Source organism: Oryctolagus cuniculus, chromosome 3, assembly GCF_964237555.1.
Source record: "Oryctolagus cuniculus chromosome 3, mOryCun1.1, whole genome shotgun sequence".
In the NCBI taxonomy this organism is placed as follows: Eukaryota; Metazoa; Chordata; class Mammalia; order Lagomorpha; family Leporidae; genus Oryctolagus; species Oryctolagus cuniculus.
In genome coordinates this window covers 137099592-137118838 of record NC_091434.1, presented here as the reverse complement: position 1 = coordinate 137118838, position 19247 = coordinate 137099592, and the positions used below count along the sequence as shown (strand labels likewise).

Below are 19247 nucleotides of genomic sequence, written 5' to 3'. Positions count from 1 at the left end.
AGCGTAGCACGCTAAGTGACAGTAATGAGTTCTTCCCACTTGGTTGGAAGTGTGCAAAGGATGAGTGCAGAAATGGGGTTTCCTGTATTAGTTCTGTGTAGGCAAGAGGTCAAGATGTGACCCTAAGCCCGGCATTGTGGCATAGCTAATAAAAGCGCCACCCTGTAATGCTGGCATCCCATATGGGTGCTGGTAACCATACTGACTGCTACACATCCAATTCAGCTCCCTAATGGCCTGGGGAAAGCAGCAGAAGATGGCCCAAGTGCTTAGGTCCCTGCCACCCATGTCAGAGACTCAGAGAGAGAGAGAGAGAATCTTCCATCCTCTGATTGACTCCCCAGATGGCTGCAACGGCCAAAGCTGAGCCAATCCAAAGCCAGGAGCCAGGAGCTTCTTCAGGTCTCCCACATGGGTGCAGGGGCCCAAACATTTGGACCATCTTCTGCTGCTTTCCCAGGTGCATCAGCAGGCAGCTGGGTTGGAAGTGGAGCAGCTGGGTCTTGAAGAAGAGCCCATGTGGGATGATGGCACTGCAGACAGTGGCTTTACCTGCTATTGCCACAGTGCTGGCCCCTAAATAAAAAATTTTTAAGAACAAAATTCAACTGTGACTTTAATTTTATGGTTCAAGTGAAGGGATGATTTGGGAAGAAAAATGTGGGGGGAGTTCCAATTAGAGGGAACACTTTAAGTGACCTTAAAGAGCTGAAAGGCACCATTGCAACTTCATGAAACGGCAGGTGCTTTAATTTGATTTGGCTGTGGGCAGTAGTGGTAGATGAACTCTAATCTAGTGAAACAACTGGAACATAAACAGTAACAACTAAATCCTTGCAATTGTGGCACAATAAATGCTTCAGTGAAACAGCCCACAAACATGATGAAATAATTACCACAAACCAAAGAGGGGTGTTGTTCAGTTGTGCTGGGACATTTTGTTACCGGAGAACTGCAGGGTCCTTGTCTTTGCGCAAGAAAGAATTCAGGCGTGAGACAGAGAGTAAGTGGAAAGCAAATAACAAGGTGTATTAGGGCAGGGATATTCGTAAGAACGGATGGGCACCTCTCCAGACAGAACCTGAGAGAGAGTGCCCAATCGCTCAGACTGGGGAGAGCGGGGTTACATAGTTCAGTGGAGAGAGTACACCTGGCCAGGCGGGCAGCTCAGCATAGAGGCAGAGGGCTGGGAGCGCAGTCTGGTTGAGGCCAGAGGTTTTTAAGGGGATAGGTCTTGCCTCTCCACCTCTACTCCTCCTGGAACAAAAGACTTTTTGGATGTCAATATGAAAAATTCCTATCTGAGTTTTCCCCCTGAAGTTATCAGACAAGGGGGAAGCCTGGCTGGCGTTGTCCCGGTTAGAGGAAGGATGAGCAGGACCCCCTGGAGGATCAGGATCCAGAGCAGGATATTTGAAATGCAGATACTGGGCTGCACCTGGAAGATTATCAGGCAGAAGGGGCGGGGACCCCCACCTGGCAGGTTATCGGGTAGAAGGGGCAGGGCAGGATGCAAATACTGGGCTGCCCCTGAAAGGTTATCGGGATGACTTTGAGATGCAGATGCTGGACATAGATGTCTCCTTAGGCCTTTGTCACACACACATAAACTCATATCTGACTTCCGACCTAACAATTTGATGGAAAAATCATAGATTCTTACTCTACATGGTGTTTAGTTGGGGATTAGGAAACAAAAATTAGAGCATTAGAATTGCCTTCTGCAAATTAAGTTTCGAATGAACACTAAGGGTCAGAGGATATAGCAGCGTATGTAACAGTTCGCCTTAAAGAACTGAGTATCTCACCTCCTACATCACCTCCTTGTTCATGTTGGTCCTGTGAACAGAGCCAGCTTCACGGGCCCCATGCTCACAAGGCCCCTCACTGCCTTTGGTTTTTGCACTGCTGTTGTGACCCTCTGGGAACTTAATTAATTCCAAACACAAGGCCTAATTTTCTTTTTGCATTGTGCCCTACAAATTATGCAGTCTACCTAAGAGGCATAGCTCATGCACAGACACAGAAAGTTACAGGGCCAGGCTTTCTGAGGAGAAGTCCCTCCTGCTCCCTGGAGGGTGGCAGCCAATCCAATTAAAGTGTCCCGGCCACACGAGCAGGACCATCTGTGTTGTGTGTGTGGTTGCCTCGGGCTGTCCAGCCTGATGCCATTAAACATTCAATTTATTTGACAAACTCTTTTCCTTCCCATTTCCTGCTCACCAAGCAACCTTTTAATTGTGAGTTGGCCTCGTCTGTGGTGTTCCTGCAGGGAGAGAACTGGCTGGTCGTGCTGCCTCCATTCTTCATGGGGGAAGGCAGTCACTAAATGGGCGTTCTGGTTACATGCATCAGTGAGGATCTTCAAGGCGAGCCTGCCCTGAGAGACAGGACTGCTTCTGTTAGGGTTCTGAGGCAGGAAGCTGATGGGCAGACGCTGCACTGGCAGTCAGTCAAGCGTGAACAGCAGAGAGGAGCAGGTGCTTCAGAGTCCAGACGGGCAGCCCTGGAATCAGATGCCACAGTGTGTGCCCTTGGTCCCTCCATGCCTTAGTCCTCCATTTTCCATCTGCCCACTTTAGGGCTGTTCTGAGATTGAATGAGATAAGGTGCTTCACGTCATTGATTCTCAGGCCCTAGTGCTGTTGACGTTTGGGGCCAGATAATTCTTTGTCCAGGGCTGGTGGTGGTGGTGGTGGGGACAGCCTCCCTCCAGCCCCCCAGCCGCTGTGACCACCAAAATGTCTCTCGACATTGCCGCTCATCCTGTGTGTAGGGTACAGTTGGACACCACCGCTCTGGATGTGTAGATCAGTGCCTGAAGAACGGAAAGCCAGGGTCAGGTTTTGCAATAGAGTGTTAATGGTGGTACTAATGTTGGTTTAGTGCTCTTGATGGCCTGCCCTGAAAGACATTGGTCAGCCCTTTGCCTATTTTTTGTTCTGGAACTTTGCATATCAGTGCCAGAATAAACTCCATTATGGGCAAGAGAGTAGAAGTGAGAAGATCTGCCTTTAAGAAATTGAAAGAAGAGAAGTAACACATCTTCAGATTTGCAGATACTAAGAGGGGGGTTTCCAGGTTCAAAGGGAGAGGTGCCTTTGTGACCCTTAAGGTTGAGTTGAAATCACACTGAGGAATTTTCTGCCCTGGTAGGTGTCTCTGTGTCACACATCAACGCACATGCATGGCGTGCAGAAAACTTTGTAATTACGGTTTAAAAGCAGATTGAATGGGGGCAGGTGTTTGGCACGGTGGTTAGGACTCAACTTGCGCTCATATCACCTGAGTGCCTGGGATTCAGTCCCTGCCTGCTTCCGGTTCCAGTTTCCTGCTGGTGTGCACCCTGGGGGTCAGCAGGTGGTGGCTCCGTGATTGATGGGGCCCCTGCCAACCAGATGGGAAACTCAGGTGGAGTTCCAGGTTCCTGGCGTCAGCCTGGCCCGGCCCCAGCTGTTGCAGGTGTTTGGGAAGTGAGTCGGTGGATGGAAGATCTCTGTCTCTGCCTTTCAAATAAATAAAAACTAAAAAGAAAGCAAACTGGATAAGACCATGATGAGAACGTAACAGATAAAGTGATACTGTGGAACTGGATTAAATCAAAAAGGAAACCTAGAGTTCCCCCACAGGTAAAGACAAATGAAGTGTTATAATCAGCCAAGAAGCATTTGAAAAATTATTCAAGTTTAGTAATTAAAAAAAATCTAAATCCTTTCCTCTTTTAAATTGGCAAAGATTTTAAACAACTTCAATTCCATTCTACAACTAGAGGAGCATTTTTTACGTAGAACAACGGATGCTGCCTGCGATTCCTCTGGAAAGAAATTTGGTGTAAATATGCCTGAAAATTCTCATACCTTCCAGCCCTACAGAATAACATTCAGTGATAATGCCTGCGGCATAATCTGAAATGTGGACAAATGTTTATGTAGGAAGATGCTTACCGTGAAGCTGTTTTAATAAAATCCAGCTAAATGTTTGGCATTAGGGAAGTAGTTAATTATAGCCTGTGACAAATAATCTTCAGTCCTTAAAATCAATATTTACAAAATGTTTCCAGTGGCATGTGATGTTCCTACAGTGCTAACCGAAAAAAGCAGATTTTAAACAAATTGAACGAGCAATGGAAACTCAACGCAGAGTGAAGACAGGAATAGGCAGAATGTTGCTAATGTTTGCTCTGCACAGATCAAGTTCTCCATAATCTATGAGGATAACTTGATCATGTGTGGCAACATACAAAACGATCAGTTTAAAAAGTAGCCTGGTGTAGATTTTTTGAGATTTTGAGTCCCGCCTGGAGTTGCAATGTCATAGACCTCGTATGCCTGCCTGTTGGACATACCCCACCCCTGTGTTTCTAGTGAAGAAAATTACTGGGGAAACACAGATTAAGTTCTCCATAATCTATGAGGATAACTTGATCATGTGTGGCAACCTTAGACTGTTTTTATGCTGCTGTTCTTTGGTATTTCTCTACTTTGCAAAGACGACAAAAGCGTTTACACTCTGTGTCTCTGAAAGGGGAGAAAGCAAAGAGCAGTTGACAGTATCCTAAAGTACAGCTTTGTTTTAGGAAATTCCTTGCAGGTTCCAAGTTGGAACTGGTTGTAGGGGCAGACTGCCTGCCCTGGGCTTTGTGTACCATGGTACTCTTTGTTGTTCCTTTCTAAAGATGTGTTTATTGTAATTTGGGGTTTTTTGAATGAAATAATCTTTAAAATGTCTATTTTTGTGTTTGTAGTATGTGCGGAAGCTTACAATCCTGATGAGGAAGAGGATGATGCCGAGTCCAGGGTAGGTCATTTACTGAATGAATTCATTGTAAATCGAAACTCTCATGTGATTGAAGGAAAATCATAGAAAGGATGTTAGTGGACTGACAGCAGACATAATGAAATTATTTTGCCTGTTTCTTTTCTTCGTCGTGCCTTTGACAGCCTAGTGTAGAATTATTTTTGTTACGAGTATTTCTCTTTGGATAAAAGGAAAGATGGTTCGTGGAAAAGTGGACTTGAAAGGTAAGTTTATTTTGGTGCAGAAAGTTTTGAAATCCCTGCGTGGTTTTTCATAACATGCATTTTCTGTGGACTCTTTGAGGACCTCTTGGATGTGCTCACTGAAGCTGTAGTTTTATTTCTTTGGCCAAATACGTGCTGGTGATGGAAAATCTTTGCAGTTTTCAGTGATAACGTTATTTTTCTTACAGAGCTGGGGAGCCTTTTTTCTGCCAAGGGCCACTTGGATACTTACAACATCATTCGCAGGTCCATACAAAACAATCAGTTTAAGAAGTAGCCTGGTGTAGATCTTTTGAGATTTTGAGTCCCGCCTGGAGTTGCAATGTCATAGACCTCATATGCCTGCCGGCTGGACATACCCCACCCCTGTGTGTTTCTAGTGAAGAAAAATACTGGGGAAAACCTCAAATTACTTTTCCTGTGTCAAAGCAGAGCCTCCCTCTGAAACAGAAACTCACAATAAAATGACAAAAGAATAAAACTCACCAAAAAATGACGTCCTGATAGCAGTTAGTTAGTGCTTTTTAAACTCTGTGGCCCTTGCTGGTTTGCTCAGCTGCTGATTGTCAGAGGCCCAGTGTTTTTCTAAGGATTTGTCCCACGTGTCTCGTAGGAGTCTTTCAGCTGTGTTCTTTAGCTTAATCCCCCTGTTACTTATTCAGGAAAAAGTAAACAGAATAAGAGTTGGCCATACCTGCTGCTCCACTTTGCATCCAGCTCCTTACTAATGTACCTGGGAAAGCAGCTGAGGATGACCCAAGTACTGGGGCCCCTGTACCCACGTGGGAGACCCAGAATAAGCTCCTGGCTTTGGCCTGACCCAGCCCTGGCTGTTGCAGCCATTTGGGGAGTAACCAATGGATGGAAGATCTCTCTCTCTCTGTCTCTCTTCCTCTCTCTGTAACTCTGCATTTCAAGCAAGTTAAAAAAAAATTAGTTAAAAAAAAAAAAAAGCCTAAACAAGGGCCTCTGAAAAATCCCTCAATAAAGTGGAGGTGTATGGGGAAGCAGAGCCTCAGGAAGGTGGAGGTTATTGTGGAAAAGCAGAAGCTGTGTCCTGAAGGCATCACATCATTGAGTTTTCCTGAAACGCCTATAAAACCGGTGGTAGTAACAGCGTGAGCCTCTGGTCACAGGAGATCCTGACATCCCACTTACTCTGTCCCCAGGGAGCCTCTCAGCGGCCAGTGTGGCTTCTCAGGACCAGGACTTAAGTTACTGAAGGATCTTAGCTTGGAGATTGCACCACCTTAGCTCCAGACATGTTCACTGACCTGTGACGCAGACCACGAAAACCCCGCCTTGGTCGCTGGGTCTTTGTGCACTGACAGAAAGAGTCATGAGTGACATCTGAGGGCTACACCCCCTTCAGATTTGTGCATACCTGTCTGTGATAAAATTTAGTCCCTGATACAGATGCGATGAGTTGCTTTAAATGGTGAAACTCTATGTCCCAGAGCATTTACTGATACTGTTTGAAAGTACAGTGTAGTAACTCACCGCTCAAAACCAGTGAGATCTGGAGAGGAATTTTGGCCACCACTTCACCCGTCAGATCAGGCAGAATTTTTGGCCCATTCGCCTTTTTTTCTTTCTTTCAATATTTATTTATTTATTTATTTATTTATTTATTTATTTATTTATTTATTTTTGCATGGAAAGAGATCTTCCATTTGCTGGTTCACTCTCCAGAAGTCTGCAATGGCCAGGGCTGAACTCAGCAAAAGCCAGTATCCAGGAGTTCATCTGGGTCTCCCACGTGGGTGCAGGGCCCAAGCAGTTGGGCCATCTTCCACTGCTTTCCCAGGCCATAGCAGGGAGCTGGATCGGAAGTGGAATAGCCAGACATGAACCAGCACCCAAAAGCCGATTGATTCACTCTAAACTAATTTCTGATAGTTTTGTTGAAGAGGCTGCCCTCAGTTAAGATTCATTTGGCTGCATAGAAGAAGCTAATTACATTGAAATAAATAAGAAAAAGAAAATTCTGGTGACAGACTGTTGAACAGAGGGAGTTCTGATAGAATTCCAGAAAGAGTTCATAGGCCAAGCTGTGGCTGGCAGGCAGGAGCCAGGCCAGCTCTGGGAGGCAGCAGCATGGATGCAAAACTTAGGAGGCTTGTTTTTAGGGGGACCTAGGTACCAATTACTCTTGATTTTTTAAAGATTTGTTTCATTTGTTTACATGGCAGAGATAGAGGGGCTCTCTCGTTAGATATATAGATTAATAGATAGATAGATAGATAGATAATCTGTGTATCTCTGTGTGTGTGTGTGTGTGTGTGTGTGTATGAGAGGGAGAGAGGGAAAGATCTTTTATCACCCAAATGGCCACAAAGCTGAGCTGGGCCAGTCCAAAGCCAGGAGCCAGGGACCCCATCTGGGTCTGCCATGTGTGTGGCAGAGGCCCGAGTACATGGCCCGTCTTCTGCGTTCCCAGGTTCACCAGTAGGGCACTGGATTAGAAGCGAAGCAGCTGAGACTCAAACCAGTACTCCCATATGGTTTGCTGGTGCTGCAGGTGGCTTCACCCGCTATGCCACAGCGCGGACTCCATACCAATTTCTTTCTTTCTTTCTTTTCTTTCTTTCCTTCTTTTCTTTCTTTCCTTCTTTTCTTTCTTTCCTTCTTTTCCTTCTTTCCTTCTTTTCCTTCTTTCCTTCTTTTCCTTCTTTCCTTCTTTTCCTTCTTTCCTTCTTTTCCTTCTTTCCTTCTTTTCTTCTTTCCTTCTTTTCCTTCTTTCCTTCTTTTCCTTCTTTCCTTCTTTCCTTCTTTCCTTCTTTCCTTCCTTCCTTCTTTCCTTCCTTCTTTCCTTCCTTCTTTCTTCTTCTTCTTTTTTTTTTTTTTTGCCATTGTCTCTGTGTTCAGGTTTCCAGTTTCCAAGAGTTTCAGATAGATTCAAATCTGGCTGGGATGCCTTCACTTGGGGGTTGTGTCCACCCAGCTTGCCAAAGCTGGGTGTGAAAAGCCAGTCAGTGTAAGAGCAGAATGCCTCTGTGTCCTGTGGCTCCCCAGGGGTTTGGTTTTGTTCTGTTTGGGAGCATTTTCTGCATATCTGGCCTAGTGTCTCGTATCCAGCAGTGAGCAGCCTGGCTGAGTGCCTGCTCTTCTGGAGCTTATATTCTAGCAGCAGGCACAGGCAACCAGCAGCAAGCAAGCCAGTGATGAACACCAAAATGGGAGTTCTGGAGGGATGGTGCAGCAGAGTAGGGATCCGGACAACACAGACCTTCAGTCCATGGAGAGGCAGGGTGAGGCCGCCTCCGGGAGACCCCGGGCTGGGGGAGGGTTGGGGCCTGAATTATGCCACAGGCTGCAGCGCACTGTGGCCCGAGCTGATCCATGGGAAAAGGAACAAGGGAACTGGGAGATCTGCAGCCAGTAGCACTGGGGGGCAGGACTAAGGCAAAAACAGTTTAAAAGGGTTAATTGATGGTAGGTAGCAGCAGGGAGGGGAAAGAGGGAGATGCCTGGCTCTGCTCGCGGTAAAGGTTTCATCAGAAGTGTTTCAGTTGACAGCGGAAATGAAGCAGGTGCACCCTGGAGGCGTGGTGCCCCCACCCTTTGCGAGGAGGACTGAGGCCCTGAGCAGGCAGGCATTCAGGGTTGCTCCGGTTCTAGATGGGTTTTGTGACGTGACGAGTAACTTGCTGTGTTGTTTGGTGTATTGTGTTCCTCACTTGAAGTGGGAAGAAGTACGTTTTGGTTGGTGTCACTTAGTGTGTGCATGTTCCAGGTGTCTTGCGTAGCCGTAAAGTAGTGGAAACAGGATCTGCATTTTCTGTTTCCATCTGTTCGTTGTCTCAGAATCCACTTAGAGGTGACTGCTGGGCAGACAGTAAGCAAAGGCTGACGTGTTCCTGACGCTTGGAGGAGGAAGTATGGTGACGTCTTCCACTTGCTGCCAGTCACTTGGGATCTGTAACTGACACCTAGCTGTAGGTCACACCTGCTGTCCTGGTTCTCAGGGCTTCTCAGGCTTGTGATTTTCATTCAGTTCTAGTCATCTGATGGGGCGTGGAATACTGATTTAAATTTCTCATTATGAGTTATGATACGGTGGTGGGTACCAAACCCGCTGCTGCCTGGGGCTGGCTGATTGAGGAGGTGAGGCACCTGCTCGTCAACTCCCACACTTGCACCTTGGGTGACACTAGAATAGGTAAAAGTGCCTTGTTGGTCACCAAGAAACCTCTCCTGTGTTTCTTGTATCTAACTCATTTTGCAGTTACAAACAGCCGATGCTTGCAAAAGAGTGGGCCTTTTGGTGCACGTGAACTGAGCTTTCTGTTAGTCGAAACAGGCTCCAGAGCATTGGTAGGGCCCACGTGCAGAGGCCATTCCAGCTGGTCTCAACTCCCCTGAGGAAAAGTACAGTGAGAGTGGAGAGCTTTATTTTCCCTGCAGTTCATTCTCCATCGACAGTGCCAGCACCCCTGGGGTTCATTCTCCCTGTTCCTCCCTGTCTTGAAGTGGCATGGGCTTGCTCCCTTCTGAAAGTCACGTACAGGCTGAGGGAGGGGACAGTTGACAGTGTGCATGAAAATGTGTTTGGCGTCTAATGAGGTGGACAGTTAAGAATTTACTTGTTCTTAGACACTGTATGAAGTTTCAGAGCGAAGAGCTGCATCCTGAGAGCACTGAGCTCAGTAGAAAAAGAAGCAAGCAGTGTCTTGATTGGCTGCTGTAGCCTTTCGTGCACATCCCCACCTGCGGGAGGGTGAGAGTGTTATAGCCAGCCACAGAGCTCTGCGCCATGAACTTGCTCACCTGGGGGAAACCACTGTTTTGAAAATCACTCAGGTGCAGTATGGATGAGTGTGTTCCACCCCCCTGCCCTACTTAGTGGCTAACAGTGAATCTTGACACTGACCTAATGTAAACTTGAGCACTAGCAACGCCTTGGAGGATTCCTACTGATATTTGCTTAGGAGATATTTATCCCTCTGAGTGAGATGATATTTGACTAATGGCTTTGTTTTTTTTTACCTTTGCGGTCCTTTTAGATCATACATCCCAAAACTGATGATCAAAGAAATAGATTGCAAGAGGCTTGCAAAGACATCCTGCTGTTTAAGAACCTGGATCCGGTAAGAGAAATCGTGACCATGGAAATGGTGTTGTTGGGGAGCAATGTGAGAGAACGTGTGGGGTCTTCACTTTTACCCTGGTCACGAGCTAGCTGACATCACCCTGGGGTGATGGCCGAGGCTCTAGCATGGCTGCCTGCACACGCAGTGGGCTGTGTTGCTGGTGGGGAGTGTTGCATTTGGTGGGGGCACTGCTCTTGGAACAAGGTGTAAGCTGGGCTTTTTGTCTGGGGGAAGATACAATCTCATCCCTCATGGTCACTCGCTACAGACCCAGCCCTGTGACATGGTCCAGGTAGAGAAGCATTGGACGTTGTGTTCATAAAGAACGCAGGGATACACAGGACTGGGGGCATTCAGGGCTCTGGGTGGATGGCCTGGCTCAGCAGCCAGTGCTAGTGATTATGCTTGGATGTTTGTAAGCCCTAGGATTACACAAACCAACTGTAACATCTTGCTCATCTTCGAGGTAGGAGAGGGTCGTTCTCTGTAAGGGTTTTGGTTTGGGTATTTCCAGAGTTACCTACTCTCAGTCTGAGTAAACGTGCTGTTCAGATCACGCCTCGCACCCTGACCTAAGCATTCTGCCTCCTTGGCCACGGGTTACGTGTGGTCCCCACTGTGTGGTCACTCAGGAAAGCACCCCAGCTGCCTACTTCCACATGTGAAAGCACAGTCGACTCCTGTAATTCCCTCAACATGCCTCTTTCTTTTTGGTCATATTCACATCTTGTAGTGTGCAGATTGATGCCCTCGAGGCGACAGCATTGCATCAAGACCCGCTGTCTTTGAGATGTCTTTAGAAAGATGAAGAGGCTGCACTATACCAGTTCTTCCGTCCTAGTTCATGTTCACACCCTGAAACGTTGTTTAAGTCCCCTTTGTCTCTAATACCATTTCTGCTATGTCCTCTGCTGGCAGGAATTACATTTGTGACTTTGGAGGTCTCTTTTTTTTAGAACTTTACAACAGGTTTTTATTTTTGCTTTACTCTGTTATAGTGTTTGAAATCTAAAGAAATACATTTTCTCTTCAATTTCTTTTTTTTTTTTTTAATTTGAGAGGTAGAGCTACAGACACAGAGAGAAAGGTCTTCCATCCACTGGTTCACTCTGCAGATGGCTGCGACAGCCAGAGCTGGGCCGATCCAAAGCCAGGAACCAGGAGCAACTTCTGGGTCTCCCACATGGATGCAGGAGCTCAAGCACTCAGGCCATCTTCTACTACTTTCCCAGGCCATAGCAGAGAGTTGAGTCGGAAGAGGTGTGGCTGGGACATAAACCAGCACCCATATGAGATGCTGGCACCACAGGCAGAGTGTCAGTCCACTACACCACAGCGCCAGCCTCTCTTCATATTTGGATGTGTATATATATATCACTTGCCTGGACTCAACATACTCAATGCCACGGTCTCTCTCTCTCTCTCTCTCTCTCTCTCATTTTAAATATTTATTTTATTTGTTTGAAAGGCAGAGTTACAGAGGGGCAGAAAGAGAGAGAGACACAGAGAGAGAGATCTTTCATTTGCTGGTTCACTCCCCAAATGGCTACAATGGCCAGAGCTGAGCCAATTAGGAGCCAGGAGCTTCCTCTGGGTCTCCCACATGGGTACAGGGGCCCAAGGACTTGGGCCATCCTCTGCTGCCCTCCCAGGTACATTAGCAAGGAGCTGGATTGGAAGTGGAGCAGCCAGGTTTCATACCGGTGCCAAATGGGATGCCGACACTGCAGGCTGGGGCTTTAACTGCTCCACAGCACCAGCCCCAGTGCCACAGTCTCTTGGCCTATGTCTGCTCTGAAATCATCAAGCTTTGTCTGTCTACCCAGAGCCCCTGAGAATATGGAAAGTAGCTCAAGTTTATAGTTCCTAGAAAACTAAAAGCAAATAAATTTGGAAAGAAAGAAAAGCCAGGGAAATAAAGGATTTGATTCACCTTCCTAGGGTCCTTAGCAGGAAACCCAAGCTGTTAGGACCACGCATGACCAGCGTGCCTTGCTGCTGAATGCAGATGGCTGACTGCAACAGTCCTGCACTGGCCATGCACCTGGCCCTTACAGTCTCGGGAGGGCAGGAGCTGTGCAGTTCCCAAATGATGTCGCTCTTTGGCTGGCTACACCACTCAAGGCTCGCAACACACACGTGGTACTCTGAAAGAAAGCACAAGACTAGAACAAGGATGCTTTGAGTTATCCTTTTGTATTTATTCGGCTGTGCATATTTAATTGTAAATAATATTTCTAGATGTATTTTTAAAGATGTATTTATTTATTTGAAAGTCAGAGTTGGAGGAAGAAGCAAAGGCACAGAGGGAGGGAGGGAGGGAGAGAGACAGAGAGAATCTTCCATCTGCTGATTTATTCCCCTGGTGGCCACAATGGCCAGGGCTGGGCCAGGCCAAAGCCAGGAGCCAGGAGCTTCTTCTGGGATTCCCACATGGGTGCAGGGGCCCAATCACTTGGGCTGTCTTCCGGTGTCCTCCCAAACACATTAGCAGGGAGCTAGATTGAAAGTGGAGCAGCTGGGACTCAAACTGGCATCTGTATGGGCTGCAGGTGCTGCAGGCAGTGTGGCTTAACCCCCTGTACCATAGTGCCAGCCCCAAGATATATTTTTTATTTGTAACAGAATAATGGTATTTAAGTGACCCCAGACGCTTGAACTTACACTCTGCTGTGTGACTCCAGTTGTTCAGAGTGGCCACATCTGATATGTCTGTGCTCATGGACTCGGTTCATCCCACTCAGGTTTACTGAGCACCATCGCTGTACCCGCAGTGGTGGCCCCTGCCAAGGAAGCAAAGACCTGGTCCCATATCCTGAATTGGCAGTGCCGCCAGTCTGTGGATCAGGTGTTCTCAAACATAAGAGCCAATCTAGGCTTAGGAATAGGCTTCAATCTCTGGTTTTCAACTAGAGCCTCCCATGGGAGGATGTCAGAGGCCACCAGTACGGTGCCGCCCGAGCTCCGAAGTGCCCACATATTGCAGGGGATCTTGTTCAAGGGCAGCTTCCGTAGGGTGGTTCAGTAGATCTGGAGTGAAACCAGCTCGTGGCTGGCATTTCTCACGAGCACCCAAGTCCTGTGGGTGCTCAGCGTACCTTGAGCACCAAGCACCGGAGCTAGATGTGGAAATGTTCAAGTGCAGTGTTTGGGTGCTGCCATGTGTTACTTTGTTCATGTCCTTTCCACTGAACTGAATGTCTAGTTCCTCTCCATACTGAGCAGTGATTTCTGATGTCTGTACACTGAGTGATAAGCAGGCCTGCATGAAATAATTGCTGGTTAGGCTTTCCTAGTGTGCTGCTTTTCTATTCCGTCCTCCAAATTGATTTCCCTTGCTGTTTCAACTCGAAATCCTCTTAAAAGCATTGTGAAATGTTTCGATTGCCTTTAAAACTATTTTAAAAGCTTGTTTTGTGGCACTGGCATTGTGGCACATTGAGTAAAAGCTGTTGCTTGTAATCCATCATTCTATATGGGCACTGGTTCAAGTCCCAGCTGCTTCACTTCCAATCCAGCTCCTGGCTCATGGCCTGGGAAAAACAGCAGAGAATGGCCCAAGAGCTTGGGCCCCTGCACCCACGTGGGAGACCTGGATGAAGTTCCTGGTGTCTACCAGGCCCAGCTGTGGCCTTGAAGCCATTTGGGAAGTGAGTCAGTGGATGGAAGATGTGTCCCTCCCCACCTCCGCCCCACTCCGTAACTTTGCATTTGAAATAAATACATTTTTTTAAAATTGTTTTGCTAATGTAATTTGTCAAGGAGTACCTTTGCTTAATTAAAGTTACTACTTTTGTAGACATAGGAATTTTTTCAAGACTTGTTTTACTGCTTTGCTGACGGTCTTATATATTTTAAAATCTACTTTCCAAGGGGAAAAAGAAGAAGCCAGCTGATAAATTATCATTATTGAATGTTTTGTAGGAAAGATGGAAATATTTATAAAGTTTCTGAAAGCTCACTGTAAGAAATTCTTTTACTTATTTGAAAGAGGAAAACAGAGATCTCCCAAGTGGTGGTTCACCCCCAGATGCCCACGAACAGCTGGGACTGGGCCAAGCTGAAGCTGGGAGCAGGAACTCAGGCTGAGTCTGCTGCTTGTGTGGCAGGGTCCCAACTACTTCGCCATCACCTCCTACCCAACAGGGTAAGCGTTAGTGGAAAGCTAGGATGGGGTGTGGAGTCAGACTTGAACCCAGGTATGAACCCTGATTTGAGATGTGAGTGGCCTCCCGAGAGGCATCCCAGCTTCAGCACCAAATGCCTACCCTACAAAGAACTGTCATTGAACGTGATCTCAAACTAGCTTGATTTATTCCTCTCCTATCTCAGATCCTTTTTAAAGATGATGTATGATATAAATAAGAAAAAGTTGATGACCACCTGGAATTAGAATTTAGCCCCAGACGTAGCAGATTGAATATTTTAGACTGAGTTCACATTTTAAGCAGCCTTTTAATTTTTATGATGTATATTTTTTACAGTAACCCAAATGTATTGTAATTGAATTGCGTAATCAGCCCATATAATCTGCCTTTTGTGCAGCTCCTTATAGTTCAGTGCCTCAGCTACTGATGTGTTCCAAGGTTCATATGAGATCACTTCAAAATTTTTTGTGGAAAAATGAAATGAAAACATAAATTATTGCTTCAAGTGATTGGGTTTCAGTCACCTACATGGGAGGCCTGGAGAGTGAACCAGCAGATGGGAGCTCTCCCTGTCTCTCTGCCTCTCAAAGCAATCAAGAAATAAAAAAATTTTTTTTAAAGGATGTTTGTTTCGGTGCAAAAAAAATTTGAAATCCATACATTGTGTTTTCATAGTGAGCATTTTCCATGAAGTTTTTGAAGACCCCTCGTATAAGGTGCTGGACTCCATGAAGATATTTGGATGTGGTTCTTGTCCTGCTAAAGCTTATAGTTTAAATGTTTATTATTAATTTTTATTATGTAAAAGACAGAGTGGTATGGGGAGAGAGAGGGAGAGACAGAAAGGGAAAGAGATCGAGATCTTCCATCCTCTGGTTCACTCTTCAGATGTCTGCAACTCTTCAAATGTCTGCAGCAGTCAGGGCTAGGCCAGGCTAAAGCCCAGAGCCAGGAACTCCATCTGGGTCTTCCTCGTGGGTGTCAGGAACCAGAGCACTTGAGCCTTTGTGTGCATTAGCAGGAAGCTGGATTGGAAGTGGAGACAGGATTTCCAACCAGGCACTCTGATACATGCTGTGGCATCCCAAATGACAGTTTAACCTGCTGCACCACAATGCGCACCCCTGGAACTTGTAATTTGATGATGGATACAAGCACACATTTATGAGTATTTTCTGTTTCTCAAAGCCCACTGAAAAATGACATTAAGTGGTGAGTTTATTTGGGTGCCAAAAAATGTTTGAAATCCACGCAGTTTTGATCACAATATTCATTTTCCACAAAATTCTCAAAGACCCCCTTCATGTGTGGATTTTAAAGCTTTTAACACCAAAACGAGCATTTAATTCCATTTTCCACAAGTAGAATGTGATAAATGCTGTGATGTGGTCAGACCACTATGGGAGGGTGGATGTCTCTTAGCCTACCCTGAGAATGCAGAGGGCTAGGGAGGCTACTGAGCTGCACCTTAGAAAATCACTAGGAAATCGCGAGTTGATGACAAGTGCAGCAAGCTTTGTCCCTGGAGCCCATGGTGGAAGCCCCCTGGTGCTATGTGTCAGGAAGGACCATTCTTAAATGCCACACCATAGCGTTGGACACATCCTGGATGCAGAGGGCACTCTGAACAGCTTTAAGCAGAGAATGCAGCAGTCACATTTGTTTAAGTTCCCTTTGATGGCAGAGGGTAGAGTGAGAGGGGGCATGGGGCAAGGGGAGTGGCCAACAACCAAAGGATGGAGCTCAGTGAGGAAGCCATCCAGAGAAAGGAAATGGGCGTGGACCACAGGGCGGGGAGAGGGATGCGCAGAAAGGAGTGATTTCACCTGACACTGGGGCTTGACTGGACTTCGTACTTAGTGGTTGATTGAGTAAGGACCTGAAGGAGAGTATGGGACAACGCCTGGTTGCTAGCTGCAATGACTTGAAGGTGGTACCTTCTGAAGTGAGAAACATGCAGGGGGAGGGGAAGCAGTAATTGCTGATTAGCAAGAAGAGTGAGCTTGGCGTCATGTCTGCTGCTCTCATTTGAGCTTCCTGAAGTCATCATTTAGCTGGAAAACCAGCACTTCCTAGACCTCGGGACACTTCCCCTTCCCCTGTTGGAGTGTGCTGTATGTTGAGCACCGCATTTGTAGTTATTAATTTCTTTGAAGCTATTCTTTTCATGAATATTTTAATGCCTGACTCAGTAGGCCATTTTCCTTCTGAAATATTTCTAATTTGAAGCTAACTGAAATAATTCCCCTATGCTATATGATAGGCTGTTTCATTAATGCAGAGTAAATTGTTCGTTCTTAAGTGAGTCACAGCCCTTAACTGAGCCCAGTCTTCCATTGGCATTCTGTGGGGGAATTACATGTGGATTTCCTACAGTAGTTGTCAGTCATCGTGGTAAGCCTCTGCATACTGAATATTTCCTAAGTTCTTCTCACTCTGTACATAATTTGGGGGAAATTATATTTTTGATTGACTAGAACAGACACCTGTCACATAGAGACATTCTAAAAAATAATTTTTCTGTATTTTATCAGGAATTATTTTTTATATAGCCAAGTATAAATTGTTCAGCTAATATTTTAAAAGGCAGCTAATTCCAACATAACCAAGAAATTGACTGTAGCAATTTGTTTCATCGTTCCCCCTGGTTGGCATTTAGCTTCTGAATTAGTCAACAGAGCTGATCTTCCTCCTCCACCTGCCCTGAAAGAATTGAAATATAAAAAGCAAGCTGCATACGATGTTGGTGAAGCTTCTCATCAACCCTCGGGCTGTTGATGGGCAGCCATATGGTACCTGGGCTGATGGATCCACTTGCATTTAAGGGGCCAATTAGCACCACATCAAGGATGCTCTCTCTTGCTGCCACATTGGCACGGTCTTCAGCCCTGGCTGCCATCTCACAGGCAGGGGCCGGGGCCCACATCCAGGCCCAAGGAGGGGATTAAAGCCCTTCCTGCAGACTTATCCTCATCATTCTTCCAGTGTCGGTCTCACCCCACCATGAAGATAACAACATTATGTTCTCCACATAAAGAGAATCTGGTTTCTAACTAATTGAAACATTCAGATCAAAACACCACACACACACAATCTGTGGAAAGGACAATGAGCTGTCAACGAAAGGAAGCCTCCCTTCCGCGGCCGCCTCCCCAGCAGCCCTGCCTCTTGGGAGCCGAGTTCTTCAAGCTCCATTGTGTGCAGCTTTCCTGCTTATGTAATGCATATGCCACTATATTCTTTTAAAATTTTATTTTATTTTATTCAAAGAAAATAAAATTATTTTATTTGAAAAGCGTAAAGACAGGGAGAGGGACACAGAGAGAGAGAGAGATTCCCTCCACTGGTTCACTCCGTAAAGGACTGCAGCTGTGGGGGCTGGGCCGGACCAGAAGCCAGGAACTCCAACCTGGTCTCCCATGTGAGTAGCAGGGGCCCAAGCACCTGGGTCATCTTCCTGGATGGGAAGGAGAGCAGCTGAGACTTGAACCAGTGCTAAAATGGGTCCCAGCATTACAGACAGCAGCTTACCCCACTGTGCCACGATGCTGGCCCCTCTTTTGAAATCTTTGGTGGAAATAACATTGAGACTGTTCCTTGCCCTTTTCATTTTCTACTTAACAATGCAGCAGATTGCATGGAGATAGTGGATATAGATTCTCTATTAGATATTGTCTTTGCCGATGGAGATTCCATATTCTTTTCCTTTTCCTTTTTTTTTTTTTTTTTATTTGACAGGCAGAGTGGACAGTGAGAGAGACAGAGAGAAAGGTCTTCCTTTACCGTTGGTTCACCCTCCAAAGGCCGCTGCAGCCGGCATGTTGCGGCCAGCGCACCGTGCTGATCCGAAGCCAGGAGCCAGGTGCTTCTCCTGGTCTCCCATGCGGGTGCAGGGCCCAAGGACCTGGGCCATCCTCCACTGCACTCCCTGGCCACAGCAGAGAGCTGGGCTGGAAGAGGGGCAACTGGGACAGAATCCGGTGCCCTGACCAGGACTAGAACCCAGTGTGCAGGCACCGCAAGGCGGAAGATTAGCCTATTGAGCCGTGGCACCGGCTGGTATTCTTTTTCAAAATTATTTTTTACCAGTATTATTTCATTAATAAGAGTTTTTAGTGGTTTGCATATGATAAAGTTAAGCATGAGAATGCACTGGAGTTCGCCGTCTTATGCACAACAGAGAGCAAAGCTGGACTCATACCTCACTCCCTATAAAAGAATTAACCAAAGTAGATTAAAACCTAAAATATAAGCACTAAAACTATAACATTCCTAGAAGAAACACAGACATCATCTTCGTAACTTTGGATTTAGCAGTGGATTCTTAGATACCTGAAGTAGGAGTAATAAAATTTTTAAAAGTAAGATATCCATGGAATAAGAGAAAATATTTGCAGATAATATATCTAATAAGCTTCCAATATTCACTTATATAAATAATAACAAAATGACAAAAACCCAATATCAAAATGGTCAGCTGGGGCAAGTGTTTATCCTAGCAGTTACAATGCAGGTAGGATGCCCATGTCCCACATCCGAGTACCCTGGTTCAATACCCAGCTTTGGCTCTTGGCTTCAGCTTCAGTCCCTGGGAAGGAGTGGTGATAGCTCAGGTATTTGGGTCCTTGCCACCCATATAGGAACATGAATTGAGTTCCCTATTCCTGGCTTTGGTCCATCACATTCCCAGCCATTGAGGGCATTTCAGGAGTGAATCGGGGGTATTATTCAGCCTGAAAAGGAGATGAAGTATGATATATGCCACAATGGGAATGAACCTTAAAAAGGTTACGTATTTTATGATGTCATATGTTTATGAACTGTCCAGAACAGATGAATCTACAGAGACAGAAAATAAGTTATTGTTTTCCAAGGGATAGGGGCTGAGAGAATGGCGGGTGTCTTATTGAGAACATGGTTTCCTTTTGGGTGATGAAAAATATTTGGAGCTAGATATGGTGTGTAGTTGCACAGCTTCAGGCCTC

At 46.0% G+C, this 19247-nt stretch overlaps 1 protein-coding gene across 1 annotated transcript in view; it reads left to right on the top strand.

The window, feature by feature from the left end:
* Nucleotides 1–19247, top strand: part of PRKAR2B (protein kinase cAMP-dependent type II regulatory subunit beta) — a 131910-nt gene that overhangs the window by 82955 nt on the left and 29708 nt on the right. Inside the window, exons 3-4 of the mRNA XM_002712035.5 lie at nt 4745–4797; nt 10028–10111. Of these exons, the coding sequence (XP_002712081.1) occupies nt 4745–4797; nt 10028–10111 (137 nt within the window). The remainder of the gene's footprint in view (nt 1–4744; nt 4798–10027; nt 10112–19247) is intronic.